Below are 21,180 nucleotides of genomic sequence, written 5' to 3'. Positions count from 1 at the left end.
AAATAAAATATGAGTTTTTCTTAAATCTATCCTGCTGTCCAGCTTTCTTAAGAATAAAAAATTGAAAACAGAAGCATATCTGGATGCACTACGAATTTTGATTTTTATGGTTATTGCTTTGAAACTAGAATTATAGGAGGTTGGCCTGACTCGCAACTTCTGTTCACAATTTTTTTAACACTTACATACAGTGATCCACATAAAAATACCTCAGCGGATTAATAATATGAAGGGTTTTATTACGTTCTAAATTTCAAATATTTTTACGCAAACGTTTCTTTACGGTGTCGAACACTAAGAGAAAACACATTTTATTTCCCCTTCATTAGCACTAATTTTATTCTTCTGTTCTAAATACATCCCATTCCTCTGTTGCATGTTGCATTTGCAGCACGCTTAATGCTTCAGACAAATAGCTCTGGGCCATTATCAGAGCAGATTCCCCCTATACACGCCAAGAGTAACACATGTTACATACAGTAACACATGTTGTAAATGTGCTGCAAATGAACTGTGTAAAGTGCTCAGGGCCTTTTTTTTTTTTTTTTTTTTGGTTTCACAGAAGAAGTCTAGGGGCTTGTTGCTTACCCTGAAATGCAGGTTTGTTCATGCTAGCCATGCGAGGACAGTAATGTTGGCCAGGGAAGCCCTGAATGTGCACCTCCAGGGGAACTGGGCGGACCGATGGTTGTGTGAAAAATGACTTGGGTAAAGTCTGCAAGACTTTTTTTTTTTTTTTTTTTTTTTGTTTCACAGAAGAAGTCTAGGGGCTTGTTGCTTACCCTGAAATGCAGGTTTGTTCATGCTAGCCATGCGAGGACAGTAATGTTGGCCAGGGAAGCCCTGAATGTGCACCTCCAGGGGAACTGGGCGGACCGATGGTCGGAAGTTGAACAGACCCATCTGAAAGAGAAGATTTTTTTTCCCAAGTTTAACCCTGGATTATCTTATAAATTGCTGGCTTGTGTTTCTGCAGCACAAATACATGTCCATCCTCTAAAACATTTTTCCTACCTGATTAATATTTAGCCAGTCAGCAAGGTCCCTGGCATTTGCTAAAGCAGTGGATAAACCAACTACTCTTACAGGTTTCTCTGTGTGAGATGAGATGAAGTTGGTTCGAGACACAATGACTTCCAACACTGGCCCTCTCTCATCCCCTGGTAAAGGTGAAGTCCATTGAAAAACAGATAAAAAGAAAAAGTTAAGATGTCCAAAAGCATATTTACATCACTAGTACCAGCAGATTTCTTCCAGTTCTGATTAAAAACAACATGCTCACCTAGCAGATGGATCTCATCTATGATAAGAATGGAAACTTTCTGAACATAGCTTCTGTTCTGCCAGCTTCTGCTGACACCATCCCACTTCTCAGGGGTAGTAACAATCAGGTCAGCTTGGGCAATAGCTCTCATATCAGGAGTCACATCTCCTGTCAACTCTACCACCCTGTAATCAAAAAAGATGGTGGCTTGGCTTTACAAAGAATCTTAAAGTTCAAATACTAACTCCTAAATATTAACTCTTAAAAGAGAAAAGAAACAACATTTTAAAGAAGTAATTTTGTTTCTGGTCAAATGCTTCCAACAGGATTTTCAAAATGATTGTAAGAAAATAAACCTGTCTCTGTTTTCCTAGCTGATACCATGTACATCATGAATATCGTTCCTTAGAAAAGGGTAAATTTGAGTCCCAAACCATCTCTGGTTCATTTTTCAAAAAGAACATCATATAATAATATAAGTATGATATAATGTGAATCATAACATCCTGTCATAATCAGGATGAAAGCTTTCTAGAAAGCTACCAAGCTGCTGCCTGCTGTTCTGTATGGATCTCTGGTTTGAATAATGAGGCTAGATTGCAGCCCATCTGCAGTTGTTGGTGAAGTTCCATTAAGCCTGTAGCAGAAATTTCCCTGACTTAAAGTTTTTGGAAGATAAGCAGAGCTTCCCCAAATATTTGCTTTATTATCCTTTTGATTTCTACAAGCAGGATTTGAGCTGAATATAATGGATTTTTGACAATTCTATGACACATTCTACACCCACTTGAATATTTAAGAAAAATTCCTCACTGTTATATGAATCTTCTGTTCAAACTTCAGTCATAAGTACTAGAGTAAATTTTAAAAAGGGAGTATTACCTGAAAATATTTTAAAATTATGAGGCAAATAATTTATCCTTACAGGCCATGAAAATAGCAAAAAATAGCAAACCTGCCAGTTAATTCACTGCTATGATAATAGCAGGAATCTCACTAGTCATTTCAGCGTAGCACAGAGTAGTACCTGTTTCTATTAAAACCTGTGGTTTGCTTTGAGCTTTAACTTACCAAAAAAGCTATATATAGGAAAGGGAAAGTCCCTAAATAATACATCCTATGGATATAATTTTTAACTGAAGATGGTGTAATTTTGGAAAGCATGAACATGACTGATACACCTTATATGTCATGAAGCAATAGCTGAACTCCAACACCTGAGAAGATCGCCAGGAAATTAATGTTACCAAGGAATGAAATTATATCTAATTTATGTAAGAAGGACAATATAAGAAGGACTAGTATGGAATTCATGCAACTCCTATGAGCTCCTTCTAGCTGAGGCTTCTACAGTAGCTTACTTTGAATTGCAATTTGAATTTCCCAGGATACTGCAGAAAGAAATCTGAGCTTCATATTTGTTATACTGGTAAGTAATGAGAATGAAATGAGCTGGGTATCAAAGTGTATTCTTTTTTTAGTTTGGATTTTGTTTTCACTACAATGACTACTGATAGCATTTTTGATTCTTTAAGTACTAGAAGGCTACTACAATACAATAGTAAACCTATTTTGAAATACTCAAAAGTATTCTGTAGATTTTATTCATACTTGATCATTGATTTTTATTCACACTTGGGCTGTTCTTTCGCTTCTCATTTCTCTGATTAGGGAAGGAGAAACATACTTTTTACCAAGTTTTTCTTCAATCCTAACTTTCCAGTCCTCAATTCTTTCCCGAACAAGTGCTTTTAAAGGTGCAATATACACTGCCTGCAAAAGAAAGTCACAAAACTAGAAGTTACACAAGAAACATTTATTAAAGTGCACCTACCAGGGAAAAATGATTTCACATGCTCACAATCCATAAAGTGATTAAGCCCTGAATTCCTTAAATTACCTATGTCAGGATTAGATTTAAAACAGATTTACCACTTGAAAATAGTGCTTTTGTTCATGAGCCATTAACAAGCAAATAAATTAAGAAACAGAAAGAATAATTTATTGAAATGAAAGTATTTGTCATTTCATTTAGTATCAAAACCTTCCTATATAAAAATGCCATTTTTGGCAGAACTATAGAATCTGCAAACTAACATTCTAGAACAGAAATAATGAGCATTTCCAGCAAGCAATATCTTACCCCATTTCTAGTTATGTCTTTAATTTATTACGACATTACCAATTCAATTAAAAAGCTGATTGTTTTAAGCAAAATGTCAGAGCATTTTCCTCAAAGAAGCCTGTTGTGCAGTGGGGAATACTCTGACATGTAGAAATAGTATTTATTTATGGATTTATGATTAACTATTCTGAATCTTTTGAACATGAAGAAACTGAAATGTCAAAGATGAAGAAGGGATTTACGTACATGATTTCTGTTACTTTCAAAGGCTGTTCTGTGGTTAAATCTCACAATTAGATACACATATTTTGCAAAGACTAAAGGTAAAAATGTGGGTAACTAAAAAAGATGGCTAAGTCAAGATACAGATTTTTTATTCACTTTGAAAACAAAACCTCAAAAGTTGAGTTTTTTAGCTTTTAGACAGTTTAAGAAATAAAACCCAAGGGTAAGTTGGAACACAAAATTGGCTTGCAGTAATTAATTGCAACTTGTTTACTTAAATAAGAGAGAGACACGGCTTGATGCATTCACATGGAGGGGAACTAATGCTACAAAAATACAGCTAGCAGAATGATATTAAAGCAGGAAATGCAGGTAAGCACAGGAAAGGAAATCCAGCATATGTGTGTCATGTTTTCAGATTTAACTGTAGTTGTACACTGATTAATATACAAAGTTGAAATAAAAGTATGGCATACATAATGCTGTATCATTTTGAATCTAGAGAGGTATGAACTGGAGAAAGCAAATTTCAGTTTGCCATAATCTGGACTTCTGTATTGCTGAAAACATGCTTACCCAAAATGATCCTAGTAAACCTGTTTTACAAACCTTTGATGTGGGATACTTGTTAAAAACTCTAAAGATGGCTAATTCAGCTGCAACAGTTTTTCCAGAACCTGTAGGTGCTCCAAGAAGAACATTACAGTCTGTGTGGTAAAGTGTATGAAATATCTGGGTCTGGATAGGGTTGAAATGTGTGAATTTGTACAGGAGTTCATATTCCCGATGTCCCAAGGCTGTGATAGGCAAAGGCTGAAGATCCAGAAGCTCTAAAATACCAAAATAAACACAAATACATGACAAGTGATGCCATGTCTTAGCATTGTCTATGATGAAGACAAAGATATTAACCAATACTTTAGTGGAAAATAACTTATATTGAAAATTGTTTTACTTAATATCTCATATGACACAAAGTCCATATTTGGTTATTTTTAAATGTGATGAGGAATAATGAAACATTGACTTCATAGCTGTGAAGTGTTTAGACAAGCACTGTTGTTTGCATTCTGATAGCTGTGAATTATCCATTCATAAATAATCTTGTCTCTTAAAGCTGTTGTGTATTTTTTTTTAACCCAGCTGTAGTAAATTTTAAATTCACTGTTAATAGATGCATTAGATTATGTGTATGTCCAGCTTCTTATAATAACAGAATGTGGAGCTGGAGGACAGCACAGTCTGTATATGTCAGATTCAAGGAAAAAATCTATTTAAGAAGGAAGGACTCTTTGGAGTTTCTAAGCTGATGGAGTAATACAAATCAGATGAGTACAACTGTATTTTGCATCTAATCCTTCAGACATGTAAGTAAAGACATAATATCAATACATAAACAAACAGCCTTTCAGTGTACGATTCTCAACATAACTTGAGAGTGTCTGCTATCCAAACAATTAGAGATTATGGAATTTGGAAGATGATATATATATAACCAGATTGGATTTGGAATCCTACCAAATTAGGGAGACTGCAGTGATTCTGCTATGCAGATGCTTGCTTTGAAGTGTTGGGGTTTTTTTTGGGGGGGGGGTTATTTTTTTTTTTTTTGTGTCTGGAGGTCTCATTGTCTTTTCAGGGTGCTTCACATTAAGGTATGATGTGGGAGTCATAAAATCTACTGAGGCAATGATGTCTAATATCCTTCACATGCTTTTCACTGATACTTTATGGGTGTTTTATCATTCCCACTGAAACTGTGATTTCTTGGGCTCTGTTGAGGAGAAAGAAGGTTTTTTTGCCTAGCAGAGCCTCTACATACTTCATTGTTGAGTGGGAACCAGATGGGAATTGAAATCAATTACCATAAATCCTAGAGGCTCCATAACTGGTGATGTGTAAATATCTTTCTGTTTCTTCTGAATAGTAGTCAGTGATCAGTCAATTAGATAAAAAGGTTACACATGCTTTTCCAGACAGCCTAGGTACAGTATGACAATAGCTAAACACTTCACAAACACATGTGAATTTATGCATGCCAAAGGACACCACCGTATGAGAACCAAGCATTTCTGAAGGCACTCACTTCACAGACTGCTAGATGAGCCAAATGTAATTACAGTGGAAAGGTTTTACAATGACATCAGGCACAATGAATGTATAATGCAATTTATGTATCCAGAAAAAAAGAAGCAAAACACAAACATATGCTTCTGTGCCAAGTGTTAAAAAAGGAGGGGGAGGGGAAGGCCACGACTTGATCAGGAGTGCTGAGTTGAAATGCAGTGTTCTGTACTTGCTATGATGAATTTATTTAAGTAAAAATAGGAATATGTTTCATATTTTCAAGATTTTACCTTTTTTCTTTGCTGAATGCTATTTATAATACAACCATCTACTCTAAGATTATTTTTAACCAGTCCAGAAGAAATGTAAAGCTCACAAGATAAGACATACTGTAACATAGAGATTTGGGATGTTTTAGGTGACATTTTCAGTTTTCCTATGGTTTAGAAAGAACCTGGAGAAATAAAGGGCTGGTAATATGTTGAGACATTGAGATTCCTTTTTGGCCCAGGAATGTAAAAATTTAGAGAACTTTAAAGTTAGTGAAGAAATGGTCTCACTAATATCTCAATATTTCAAAGTGAAATTCCATATGCTTCTCTACGATGAAGCAAGAGTTAAGAGATTTTTATCACACTCTTATAGGGAAAATCAACATGAGCAAGATGAATTAAAACAAAATTATCAAATTTGAAGTTACCTGTGTGGGGTGGATGTCTTTCTGGAAGAATCAAATGTTGAAAATTTATGATACATACAGCCTCTGCTCCTAACCACCTATCAGACACAGCTCGAATGTAATATTGAGATGGAAGAGGTTCAAAAATTGGGATTGTGAACACCAGCAGTTGAGGTTCTTTGGTAATGACCTAAAGCAAATGTGTAGAGAATAATTACTGCACAGACAAATCACTAACTTGAAAAATCATAGTTTTCCTGACTTCCAAAAGCATTACCAGCACAAAGAAATACAGTATGTGTGCAACTCCATGTACAAAATTTTCATATCTTTATAAAATGTTTTACCATTGGGAATAGATTTTGTTCCCACAAACTTCAAAGGCTAAAAATAAGTCTGGCTCTTCACTTTTTTCTTTAACAGACAAGACCACTACAGTTTTACTTTTTCTCTTGGGAGTATCCATCCCACCAAAAGAGTAGAGAAATGGACAGATGAGATTATAAAACATTCTTGTAGAAGTCAAAGTTTATCACATACATCTGAAACTGTGCTACTGACTTGGAAAGTTGCTTAGGCCAAATTACTGTTCGACAGATCCACATCTCACATCTCTTTTGTCTTTCATGAGATTCTGAATAAAAGTCATTACCTGTTTTTTTTGAATGATGAAATACTCTGAATGATAAATGTGATCATTTGTAGGGTCTTCTACCCAGATCCACCACGGCTCTCCAACAGTGCCATGTACCTTTAAGAGCAGAAAAGATAACTTTGTTGTAATGAGGTTCTTGACATTTGCTGAATATACTGGATCTATTTCTAAATGATTTAAGCTTACAAAGAAATATAAAAATCAGAGGCAAGAGCAATATAACGATATATAACAAGATATTATATTGTAAGAGCAATATAATATTCTGCTTAAAGATTACGTGTCAATAAGATTTTGCTTAAGGTACATACAAATAGACATTATATAAATGCAACTGAAGCTGGTGCATCAGCTGTTTATAAACAGACTGAACTCCCAGGGTTTCCTCTAGGCTCCTAAAAAAGGACTCAGTCTCTTTTTTCCTCCTTGCACTTCTGTCTTTGGATTCTGTACAGAGGATTGTCCTTTCTATCCACTGCTTATTTCTCAGTCAAAAAAATTAGCTGAGGAAAAACTGGACACTGAATTGTGACATTCCTCTCTTGTCCTTTCTCTCTTTCCTTCTGTAGAAAGATTCATTAAGTGGATTCAGAAGGCTATGGATCTAGTCATTGCTACAGGTGAAATGAGAAGAACATAAATAGAGCTGTCTCTTATTCATTCCCATGCCATCTGGAAACACTTTATTCCATCCTAGATTTTTGTTTGCTTTGTTGTGTACCTTATTTTACACTGCCAGCCACAAATCATAGCTAGGTGGCATGCTCAGTTGAGAATTTTTGTTTCTTTCTCAGAACAAATGACTTATGCCAATGTACAAGCACTTTACTTAAACATTTAGTAAAAGAAGAAAAATGTACAGTAAAGGAGCATGAAGACACAGTATTAAATCAACATAGATTTCTGATGTTTCTGATGAGGACTGTGATAAGGTACATAAGGTGACCTGCCCTAGATTTGGTCCTGCTCTGGCAGGAGGGTTGGACTCAGTGATCTCCAGAAGTCCATTCCGACTCCTAAAATTCTGTGATTCTGTACAAAACCAGTATGAAGATGAAAAAAAAAGAAAAAAAGTTGGAATTATTCCTGAACTTTACCTAATAGGAAAAAACCACAAAGTGCATCGTTGCCTCTAATGGTAGTTTTAATGCTACAGGAATCTGATACTGATCCATGCAGCACAGATTATTTTAAACATAAAGCATTATTGTGTATGTGTTGGAAAACAGTCTATACTGACTTTTGGAGACAAAAATATGTACACTAGGAATAGAACTAAGGCGCTTCTGTTGCCTTTTTAACACAGTTGAGCCACAGAGAAGTAGCTGGACAGCAAAGACACTGTCATTTTCATTACAATTGAATTTCCCTAGGAGCTTCACTGGGAACTGAAGCAGAGAAACTGAAAGGATACAGGTCACTGCAGGTGGTGTTTTTAAAAATTACAGTGAGACTATTACTTTAATCAGGTTTTAGAAGTTAAGAGAGGAAAGAAGACTTAAGGAAAGAGATAAAAGTTCAAAGCTCAGAAACGTTATGATCAACTGTCACAGCATCTTAGTTTTGCAGAGCCCTGTGGCAAAGCTGCATGGGGAAAAATAGGCAATGTGGGAAGAGGCAACATGACACGCTCTCCAGTAAGGATTCTCAAGAACTCTGGGGAGCTCTTGAGAACTGAAACATACCTGTATTTTGGGCAACCACGGCCTTAGAGCTGCATCTCTGATACATGACTTGGCTAATTCACACTAGTTGTGTTACTGTGTGTTTCTGCTGGACTCCTCCTGGCTGCAGCAAGGTTTACTTTCTCTGTCTGGCTATGTTTATAGTCCTTTGCGTCTAATGATAGAATAAGAATTTTCCACTGGGATATGGCTCACAGGATTTTAACAAAATTACGGGCTCCCAGCACTGAAAACTGCATAAAAGATCAAGATGATGTCGTATCTCACGACTACCAAAACATACCTTCTTTCTCTTGTAATGGTAAGTGCAAACTTTGTGATGAGACTGTCCTAGAATTAAGCACTCCGGGAAAGGAACAGTCTTAAAACCATAAAATGTTAGCCAGGAGAGGTAATTCAGTTAAGAATTAAAATGTTTAATATTATGATTTTATTTAATTACTCCAATTTTTCGAATGGAATTTTTTTGGCAGCTAGTTTTTGTAGTAATTACAGCTATAAGTTTCTATTGTCTTCTGCTGAACTGCTTGCTGGAACACTGTGTGATGATGGAGAAGCAGCTTTAAAGTGTCAATGGTTGAATTTAAAAGTTATTAATTTTTAGAGACTATTGAAAATTAACAGCTTTTTTATTTACTGCAATAGAAGTTTCATTTACTGAAGAAACAATGAAGAAACAATAAAATCAATGGCTACCTTACCAAAAACCACCCACTTTTCCAAGATTTAATGAGTACCAATATACAAATTCACATCAAAAGAGCTTCATAAGTTGAACTGATAAAATGATCATGTTTCCAAAGCAACCATTAGGTAAACTGTGTCAAGGGGTGAGAGCAGAAAATAGATTTTTGCCTAAGTTTTGTTATAACTTTAGAAGTTCAGATTCAAAGTAGAAGTGTATAATTCTGTGTGGACCTTTTTTCAATTTGTATAAATATAGATCAACCTCAATTTTGTAGAAAAAGCTAAAAATTGCTTGAGAAATTACTCTGTATTAAGATACAGTTTAATATGAAGAACAGTCATAGGGTTTTTTTGCCTTTAATAGACCACAGGCGAAGTGGATGAAAGACTGAATAATGAAAACTTGCTTCAATCCTAACAATTAATGCTGGTTTGCCTTCTGAAGTATTGCATATAAATAAGGCAGCAAAAAATAACTTATGTTAGGAACCCATTCAAATATTTTTGTAATAAATCCAGGCAACAACACAAAATAATCTAACTTCCTATATTTTCATTATTTATTTCCCAACCATAAGCTAACTTGGTGAAACTTCCAAAAGAAAAAAAGAAGCCTTTAGGCAGGGAAAATAAATTCCAAAATAATACCATTTTTTTGTGGAATAAAACTCTAATTTACTCGTGATTAAATTCATAAGCTAAGGGACTATAACATTACTTTAAAAAAGAAAAAGAGTACTTAATATCCACTTTTCAGAATAATTTATCTGAAGTGTAAATCTTCTAAACACAGAAAAAGAACAATATGCTTTCACATTGAGGTATCTTTGCCTTGTTTTTCTATAGAGTTTAAGAAGTACCAGCAACAATACAATGCCCCCATGTGGACACTGGTGTTTCATTTAGATTCATCTCAAATCTATTCCTAATGTACAAGCTCTGAATCAAAGAGTGTGGGTATATCTAAATGTGCAACCAGTACAACTCATTTCATATAAATTTGGACCATAAAATATCAATTGATTTAATTTCAAACATATCTCAGTTTTTCTGCTCAGACAAGTCCCAACAGAAAAAAAGGCAGTGATGTTGGGAATGCACATTTGTAAAGCCATAAAGAACAGCAGAACTTGGCACACATGAACTCTATTTCAAGGCTTTGACATTAATTCATAGTTTAGAGAGACATCCATGTCTCCCTTTTTCTTCCTTCTCCTTTTTGGGTATACAACTCAAATCTGTGTGTGACTACTATTAATACTCAGCATAAGCACTTGTTACAGACAGTGAAATCCTGTACCAATTAAAGGAAATAAAAATATTATTTTTTGGTGCCGCCTTCTGCAAAAGCCTTAAAGGTCATTCCATTCCTATTATCAAATTTGCTTTTTAGCTAAAAGAAAGAGGTGTTTTGTTTTTTTTTTCTTCTCCAAACAGCTATGGACTCTGTGATCACCTCCTTTACTGAAGCTAAAATAATGCTTCCCCTTTTTCCTCCACCTCCTTTTTCTTTTACCTGGTCGTTCCAGGTGAAGTCAGGAGCGATGCTCAGTCGCACCCGGAGCACCGTGCGGGTAATTGGCTGAATCGTTGCTTCCATTAGGATGGAGGGGATTTGATGGACACACTGTTTTACCTTTAACCCAATCTTCACATGATGCAGCATATGACCTGCCAAGAAAACATGAGGTGGAACGAATTTGCATTTCCAGGAAAAATAATACAACTCCCGACTTTCAAACAGGCTTTTGGAGAGAAACATTATTGCTTGCTTGTTTTGCTGCTAGGTGCCTAAATGTCTGACTCTCTTGACCTGGCATGTCTGAATATTTTGTAATACTTAACTTGAATTAGCAATTTAGAGCCTAGAAAAATCAGTATTAACCCCCTCTGTTGGCTATAACTAAGGGGTTAAAATAACTATTAAAAATCCACACTGAAAACATATCATGTCAAGCTATATCCCTTTCCTTTACTGACTTTTTGACCAGGCTCTTACCAAGCCATATAGCTTTTTAAACCATGAATACTGACCTTTCATTTAATGAAGGGCACACATTTGAACTGCTACAATTCCTGTGTAGTGATTCAAAGAAGACAGAATGCTTTTCAAAAAGCTCAACAAAGGTAGTTAATAGCTTAAAACAACTAGTAAACATCTCACAGCAGCTCTGATCTTTCTGAATACTCCAGTGTGCAACTGAAAGGAAAAACTAGGCATTGCAATGCTTTTTAGTTTCTATCACAGTAACTAAGGCAATAGTGATTATGTTCATTAACTTTTCCCCCCTCTTTGAGTTTTTACAGTTGAAATATCTGTTCTCTTGCTCTGAATTTCAAATATAAAACCAAGCATGGAGCAGTGATTTCCTTTTTTTCCTGAAAAATATCACAACTTCTAGCTTGTTTAGGGAAAAGAAGCTTAATTTAGCACATTTTCACTGAAATTGCTTATGTAATTACATGAAACATATTTTAAATTTAAGTGTTAAAAGCTACCTTATAAATGGCTATTGATATTTTCTGACTTTTCTGATTTTCTGATGTGGTCCCTGTGCACACTTTCCCTTTCAAAAAAAGAATAAAAAAGAGAAGAAATCCCATTATTTGCATTATGGGCAAAGTGAAAAGGTGATACAAACTTTTTATTGCTATTGCACAAAATTTAGAATCATGACATCTTGCAGTTGCTGATTTTTTTATATTAATCCTGACTTTCCCTCTTCAGTTTATTTAACAAACTGGCAGGTTTTGCCTCACAAAGGTGTTTATCTGTACTCTGAATGGTCATCTTGACTTAGAAGCAAATCCCTAATGCAAAAGTTTTAAGACATATTTAATCAGTTTAATTTGAGCTGGTTAAATCAGTGCACCTCCAGCAAGTGGACAATTAAAACTCAAAGCAATTACATTGGTACAATCAGGTGATATATGCAGTATTACAGCATACATGTACAGTGACAAACTTTTCCACTTAGAGGGAAAACTTCAGAAGTCACGTTGGATAAAGGTAGTTGCCAAATATTCAAAGACATGACTCAGTAAGCTCATGTAGGCAAGTACAATTTTTTATGCCAAAAATCACTTTCTGTATCACAATGTATGAGGGTAACTTTTGTGTTCGTATGGGACAATACTGAGGTTTTGTTCACTTGTCTGCTAGGGGGACATAAAAGTCCTCTCCTAACTTCTGTCAAATATCATAAAACTCTATTCCCCTTGTTGTTTAAATCTTGTTGTTTATTTTTCTTAATAGTCACATTATGAGAAATTATCAGTGTCATTTAAAATATATGAAAACTTTCTGAATAAAAGCTGACTATTACAGAAAATAAGTATGTTTAACAAAATAAGAATAAATTTTGCTTATTCCACAGCAATTGTCATCTGTATCCTGAAAAAATAGTATTTTATCTCAGATAACACAGTCATTTCCTGGCTTTCTGGAAACTCCACGGTTACACTGCAGTAGCACATAGACTGGTGTTGATCGATTTGTGATACACTGGAATCCAGGATCACAGAATCATTGAATGTGTGGGGTTGGAAAGGACCTTTAAAGGCCATCTAGTCCAGCCCCCCTGCAGTGCACAGGGATCTTTCTAACTAGATCAGGTTGCTCAGAGGCTTGTCAAGCCTGACCTTGAACATCTTCAGGGATGGGGTCTCCACCACATCTCTGGGTAAGCTGCTTCACCATCCTCATTGTAAAGAACTTCTTCCTAAGGTTCAGTCTAAATCTACCCGGCTCTAATTTAAGACCACTGCTCCTCATCTTCTCACTACAAGCCCTTCTAAACAGTCCCTCCCCAGCTTTCCTGGAGCCCCTTCAGGCACTGGAAGGCCCCTATGAGGTCTCCCTGGAGCCTTCTCCTCTCCAGACTGAACAGCCCCAACTCTCCCAGCCTGTCTTCGTATCAGAGCTGCTCCAGCCCTCGGATCATCTTTGTGGCCCTTCTCTGGACTCGTTCCAACAGGTCCATGTCCCTCTTGTGTTGAGCTGACACCCATCTGAGGCTTTTATCTCTCTGAGTTTGCCAGCTAGCTCCTGTCTTTTTTTATTTTATGTACAAGGTCACAATAACATTTAAAAAGGAATTAATACTAAGAGTGAAAGTATGGACTCAGATAACAGGGCAACACTGGAAACTGTACCATTTCTCATTTCAATGTGGTTCTGAATTAAAATAAAAAGAAGGTGGCTGCCAGGCAAGCACTTCCCTCACACCCTTGGTGTCAGAGAGGCTAGACAGGAAGAATCATCCCAAGTAACAGCACTGAACAGAGATTCACAGATTAACTTGTTTTGATGTTTATAAAGCTGCAAAATATGAAATAATATCATATATAGTCAGTGATTTCCTATTTTCACAGTCAAACCTCAAGTTTTGTCTACTTTTAAACTAAGTTAAAACAAAACTAGACATTTTATAGGTATATATCTATTGACACATTTCTGTCTTGTCAATATTCCACTTGTAGGGAACACTTATTCCACGTTTGTAGGGAACAAAACTGTTTTTTAACTCTTAAAACAAAATTTCTTGCTTCTCCAAGGGCAGGTATGGGGAAAAAGAAGCATAAAAAAAGAAAGCACTAATACAGTTAATGGAAAAGAATATTGAGTCTTAAAATGACTGCACAAATACACAACACATTAACAAATATGAATTTAAAAAGTGTTATAAAATAATGCTTCTGAATAGAAAAGCATGATTATGGCAGTATCTCTAATAAAATGTTTTATTTTTTATACATTTAAAATTTCTACATATTATAATGCACAGTTAAAGTAAGCTTTTAACATTTCCTTACAGTCCTTTGGTTCAGCTTATTAAATAAAATATAGCCTCTAATTCTACAAACTTTTACATATTTATTCAACTTTTTCCAATCTAAACGTGGCATATAACAAAGCTTCCTAAATTAGGAATGTAGCTCCTTTGTCAAATGACAGCAATATCAAATCAGAGGTTATAATGTCTAAAAACCAGTGACTATGAATTGTGTTTTTATTGTAAAATTAGATTTTCTTAAAAATGGCAGCTTGTTCCTCAACAACTTTGCAATAACAGGTGCAAAGAAAGTCCAAATAAGATAAAATACATTGCAGGCTAATATTTTTTTTTTCAAATTCAGTCTACTGCTGGACAGTTTATGCTCAACAGTTCATACAAACCTACTAGAAATGTTTATCAGGAGGCTCATGGAATTTCTCATTATTGAAGTGTCAAATCCTTAAAAAAATTCCATTAAGGTTTTGTTGCAATGACACCAGTGACAATGAATTCCCCATGTTTGATGAAAATTAATGCAGTGTTTCAGAAGCAGGCCATTTACTGATAGTACACCAGGACATAATAATCTGCTTTTATTCTTTTTCACGTTGTAAGTATTTCAATAATAATGAAAAAAAGGCCATGTTGTCAACTGGCAAAAATAAAGAGATGCATTTTGTAGTCATGTATTGCACACTGTGAGCAAGAAGGGAAGCACAGGTCAACATAAATATGTATATATACACGTATGAAAATAAACATCAACACACATCTCCATCCATATGTGTTCTGGGGTTGGCAGGGTATGGGGCTAGCACAACCCTCAAAGCTGTGCCATATTACAAACTGTGAAGACAGAAGAAACCCTCTTTTTGGACAGACCATAATACCCTATTAGTGTGCCTGCATGGCTTGAGGACCAGAGTGGGTACATTCAGGAATGGCTCAGATTCAGTTCTAACTCAATTGCTAATAGTTCAAGCAGGTCAGCATTGCTGATTTCTCACCTATTTCATCTTTTCTCATGTCCTTCATCTTGTCCACAGTGAGATTCTTCTCTTCCAGCTTCGAGAGGACCGATGGGGGTAACACTGAGAACTGTCTCAAAGGGCTAACCCAGCCCCACAGCCGCTTGTCAATGACTTTGCTGAGGTTCAGAAGTCGATATGTCATGGCAGGCCAACGTTTCCTGAGGGCAATCTCAAAAAGAGCTCGAACAATACGAGCTGCATTCTGGAGAGTGAAGAAAAAAAGTAAAAATGTTGTAATTCCCTCAAGTATTCTTTGTAAAATGAAAAGGATCCCATAGACTCATCCTTGACAAACCATAACAATAGATATTTTTTTTTTCAAACTGATTTCGTTTTTCCATCCCATTCTAGTGGCAGAACTACCTCATGACTGCCTACAGAAATTAGGCAAAGAAACATGTGCAACTAATTAAAGTTGTAGTGGCAGGTCTGCCATAAAATTTTGATCATGGTTATGGTAACATTAGGAAGTTCTACATTTATTGAATCTCAATCAGTTGTGAAACAAATTCACTTACTATACTCAAGATCTTCCCCTCTTCCTCCTATACAATATACATTTGCAAACTCAGTTTATATGTAAATTCAAGTTTTAATCTTTCACCTCAGTTGTTCTTCCATAATAGCATGCCATTCCCCAATCAATGTCACAACATTTGCAGAGATTTTTAACACTAGTGACTTTTGTTTAAATATTTGAGACAACTGTATTAGTAAACTGTATAATCTGCTTTGGACTTGGAAAATTAACAATTAACATAAGCTTGAATCAGGTCAGTCTTATCCTGAAAATACAGGTTATTATATTATTTTACTAAACCTATCAAGATGTATTATGAAGCTGTGTTTTTTTTGGTGGGGTTTGTTTTATTTGACAACCAGTACTTTGCCTGAATTAGCAATTCTGTTCTTGATTCATTGACTAGAACAAATTCATTCTCTACAGGCTCTGAATTGCCAACAGGAATAAAAAATAGGAAATTTTTTGGTTATGATAGGAAGCATAAGTTACTACAGAAGCACAATTCTTTTTTACTTAGAAAGGATTAGTTTCTTAATAGTCACTACCCAATTAAAAAAAAAAAAAAAATCACAATTTGTAGCGTGGGTTCCACATGTACAATTTATGGAGATCTGAGAAGAAGACCATGTTGACTCAGTAAAAATGCTATAATTGAAACAGACTAATAAAAATAATTGTCTTGAAAGCAAAGATTAAAGAATCATTCTGAAAATTATCTTCTTGTGCAAGTGCCATGATTTTTATGATGTGCGCAATGATTTCAGAATTTTCTCATTTATTCCTATCTGCGCTATGAAATGCAGACACTTCTGAAGGAGGTAATGTGAGTATGAAAATCTTGCTGAAGAATATGTGTACTTTTTGAAAATTTAGCTCTCACCTTCAGCACCAATGAAATGCAATTTTACAATCAGTCCTTTACAAAAGGATAAAATGATTTACTGTAACATGCTGCTGTTGAAGAAAAATGAAAGGAAAGATAAGAAAGAGAGGAGGAGAGGAGGAGAGGAAATAGAGCAACACAGGACTGGCTAAAAGGCAAAATTTTATAATCTATTTTATACATTTGTTTTTGTTGCACATCTGGGATTGTCTATCACCATTCTGTCACTTTGTCCAGGATGCAGAATTCTAAACTTTCAAGCATTGCCCCTTTCTTTCTACAATGGGCTCCAGTTGTGTAAGCAAGCAGTTCCATGGCACAGACTTTGCAGTTCTCTTATTATTCTGTGTAATAACTAAACATGCTGTGTAACTATCAACCATTGTCAAATCAAGCTGGCAAACAAATATACAGACTGCTGTGTAAATTTGCATGATTATGTCTAACAAAAAAATGGTAATAGCACATCTTTCTTGTGTAAACTAAGGTATGTGAATAAAACACAAATTATTTTTTGTAGAATGAAGTATAAAAGTACACAAACCATAAAAGCACATTGTGACAGATTTCCAGGTTTAGAAGAAAACCCAGTAACTTAAGAATAAAATTTCTGTGCAAAGTTAGAATTACTAAATATAATAAGACAATAGGGGTAAGAGGAACAAAAAGTACATTTATAATTAAACAAAAAAATGTATGAGTCTCCCAAGGTATGCTTTTACAAATCTTATCTACTTAAATATTATATTACACGTGTACACACGCAAGGCTCTGCTTTTGAAATCAATCTGCACACAAATGTACAAAAAGGCTGCAGATCAAGGCTTACTTACATCATTGCAAACATTTAGGAGAATGAAAACAGAATAACACGCAACGGATTTGTAAAAACTACTATTTTTACCTGTGCAACATATGCAGAATCTGAAATAAGGGAGAAGTTGTCTATCTCCCCTCTGCTAATGTATGTTTGAAGGAGGATATTAATTTTTCCATAATTGTTTTCCACACCTCCTGGAGCAGGAAGTTCACAGAAATCACTCAGTAAGGTATCCAGCTCTTCTATTTCTTCTTCTCTTACCTAAAACACAATTACACTTTATGAAGAGGCTGGAGCAATTCAATAAAATTTTTATACTGAAATAAAATTTTCCTTATAATGCAGTTACATTATTTTTAAAAGGAGTCTCTGGTTTTAAGCAAAAAAGCAAAAAAAGAAAAAAAAGTAGCAACCCGTATCTTCCATAATGTAGCTAATAGACTATAATTGAAGCTATCTTAATAGTGACACAATTACATTTTATTATTCATCACCATCTATTAAGGTTGCCATTGACATACAAAAATTTGATATGCCACAAAAATTGAATCTTCTGACCCTACCATCCTTCATCTGATGAGATTTCATTTCTTATTTGACCAGAGTAAAACCTCTGTCCATCTGGATTAGGGCAATCTTGAATTAACATTAAATGTACTCATTATAGCTACATGGTTTGCATGTGGCATAATACATTTTTAACTCAAATCTGTGAAGTACTACGATTCATGATATTAAAATTTTCACTGTTAATAAGATTAAGTCTTAATATGAGAAAAGAAATATTCATATCTATGATTTGAATAATGCATAACATTTCACATTCTAACTGATGACCCTTACATGGCAAAACCAGCATAAATCTACATATTCTTTGATTTACTGATAGTCTGTTAGTGTAAAACTTATTTAAAGAGGGTAAATGTTTGGTCCCTGCAGGGAACCAACTGAAAGTAATTTTCCTTTGGACCCAACTACCTGACACACAAGAGACACTAAAACAGCTGAATTAAAATCCGCAGCTATCCAGCCATTGGTCCTGCAGGAAAGAAAAAGCTGCAGGACACAACCAACAGAGACAACTCCAGTGTCCAGGGAATATTATGCTCTGCTTACAACAGAATTTTTCATAATTTTTTCTGCTCCTGCATAGCAGAGTACAGGTCAGTCCAGATTTGTATTTCAGCTACTGGTGACCTAACTATCTCAAAGTACAGACTTTTTTATGGAGATATGGTTCATATTAACAAAATTCATTATTTGTATCACACAGAGGGGTAAATCCTGAATGATTCTTGTGAAAGTTACTAGTTTCAACAATCAGAGCTGCATAGCAAGTAAATCACAAAAAACTGGAAATGATGGTGCACTGATGTGATAACTTTCAAATCTGAGAAAGCAAACTAGAAAAAACTATCCTTTGGTAAAGAAGAATCACTACTAGCTTTATTGCAAATATAGAAACATATCACATAATATTTTCTACTTGCTTCTCTTTAAATATTCAATTATGTTAAATTTAGACCTAGCAAAGCAGTATCACAATCACAAAACCCCCTTCTATCTTGGAAAACACTGCATGTATCAATGTGAAACCTCACTGCTTATTATCTTATTATAATAAAACAGATTACAGCAAAACAGCATTTCCCCATCAGATAAAGATATGGTAACACTCAGACTGTGTGTGCAAATAAGTAAATATGTAGATGGTGAGGGACTGACACTGCCAGTTCGCAGAGCCAGGTGAACAAGAGCTAAGTCTGATCTGCAAGTTGTTCAATGGTGGTAAAAGGGTGATGGGCTCAAGCTACCAAACCCTGTGGAGTCTGGAGTCTGGCTCACTCCTCTATGAGATGGAAGCACAGGTAAACAAGCTCATGCTGGCCTGCAATGCACTGTCTTGTGCTCTGTCGACACAGGAGCCAAAAAGGGAGATTGGCTTTGAAGTGAGTACAATAGTACAGTAATCTTCTAGCCTGCACAGCAAAATCTTTTACAGCAACTTTCTAGATTTCAAATTTGAAAATAATTTATCAGGATTTATCATTCATCTAATACTGTTCCCTGCACGAAGTGTATCACAGACTTGACTTCAGTGTCTCCTGTCTCATTATTGATAAAGGAAATTTTTCAGGAAGACAACTAATAATGGTTTAAATTTCATAGAGAAAAACTATCTCATCCCTCAGTGTCCACTTATCTTCACCTGTTAATAATTAAGGAGCTGAAAAGTTCTTTAAACCATTTAAAAGGAATTCTTGAAGATCCATAACGAGTTATTAAATGTGCACTACAGTTCAAGCTGAACTACGTATAAGTTTGAGTGAGAGCATATATAATTCTTGGCAATTACACCTACTTAGGAAACATTTTATAATGGTGTTTAATATCAAACAAAACTTGGGTCTGTAGACATTTACCATATTTGGAGTGAGTACTACACACCTGTCTAGTTCTAAGACATATTCTTTGTATGAAAGGATACAATTTTACCTTTATCTGTTCAAACTCTTCAGCTTTTGATACTATAGCAAGAATATCACCTTCTGTTTTATGAGCATCAAACAGCTCATTGAAAGTCTAAAAAAAAAAATAAATAATTATTTCATACTGAAAATAGAAGTATACATACAGCACAAAAGAAACAATCAAGATTTAAAAAGTTGTATAAGGATACAGTGTAAGTTATTGAAAGACTAGTGACGCAATTTAAGAGAAACAATTTCCAGAATGATTTCCCAGTACTTTAAAAAAAAGTCCTTCAAAACTTAGGCACCCCAAAATGAAGAGACATGAAGTCTAAGGCCATTAAAAAAAAAAGTATAGGATCTGAGTGAATGGATCTGTGAAACTAATTATGCATAGTCGCAGTAAACAGTGAAAATTACTCATGCAGTGTCTTAAGCTTTTGTTAAAGAAAAATACTTATTTCCTGAAGAAAAAAAAGGTTTTAAGATGAATGTGTACCTCACAATAAGCTTCCAATATTACAGATACAAATGCATCTTCCTTACATGTTTACAATACAATCTGATCAAAGTGCCAAAAGTTGTTTAAGCTTGGCAACCTGGAAAGATTTTCATACAGAAAAACTTTTCTGTTATCAGACTCTACTCGAACGTGCTATCAGAATGCAATGGTTGCACACACTGTTGGTGTAAAAATATTTTTTATAATTCTCCTGAAAGAAGGCAGAGACTATAGAAATTTTAAATCTCATTTCAAACCAGGTCCAATTTTTCAGTATTGCTTTATACTTGCTTTCTTTTTCCTCTCTATTTCCTCCTTCCCCCTTTTGGTAAATATGACTCGAAAATACACTGAACAAATCACATACATAGTCTGTAATGTCTTACAACTGTTTTAGGTAAAGGTTCAAAAAGAAGGAAAAAAAAACCACCCCAAAATAGAAGATCAAATTTTACCTCTATAGTATTGTATTTAATATAGTAGTGGCTGGCAGTTCTGCCTAAATCTGTTGAAGAGAAAAAGCCAGTTCGTTCTTCAAAGCGAATCATGCGGGCTTTGTCCAGTTTTCTGCCGACTTCAATTACCAACTGCTCTCTGTGCTTTTCTAGACCTGGATCCATCTAGACACAAAATACACACATTTATTTGCACAAAAGAAAAAAGAAAAGTGTTACACAAATAATTTTATTGAGATAGCCCAGCCACACAAACCCAGAAAACAAATAAAACGAAAGTACAGTTATTAAGTCAAGATTTTCCCGAGGTTTCACTGATAACAGATACAT

At 35.1% G+C, this 21,180-nt stretch overlaps 1 protein-coding gene across 1 annotated transcript in view; it reads right to left on the bottom strand.

Annotated features, from left to right (window-relative positions):
* ASCC3 (activating signal cointegrator 1 complex subunit 3) overlaps positions 1-21,180 on the bottom strand; it is a 225,189-nt gene that overhangs the window by 66,728 nt on the left and 137,281 nt on the right. The window contains 12 exon segments of the mRNA XM_009998051.1: positions 783-903; positions 1,015-1,160; positions 1,283-1,449; positions 2,952-3,037; positions 4,224-4,444; positions 6,382-6,550; positions 7,013-7,111; positions 10,904-11,058; positions 15,173-15,398; positions 17,507-17,683; positions 19,919-20,005; positions 20,851-21,015. Coding sequence (XP_009996353.1) covers positions 783-903; positions 1,015-1,160; positions 1,283-1,449; positions 2,952-3,037; positions 4,224-4,444; positions 6,382-6,550; positions 7,013-7,111; positions 10,904-11,058; positions 15,173-15,398; positions 17,507-17,683; positions 19,919-20,005; positions 20,851-21,015 — 1,819 coding nt within the window.

Source organism: Chaetura pelagica, unplaced genomic scaffold (assembly GCF_000747805.2).
Source record: "Chaetura pelagica isolate M959 unplaced genomic scaffold, ChaPel_1.0 scaffold165, whole genome shotgun sequence".
Lineage (NCBI taxonomy): Eukaryota > Metazoa > Chordata > Aves > Apodiformes > Apodidae > Chaetura > Chaetura pelagica.
This window is presented reverse-complemented; position numbering and strand designations above follow the sequence as displayed.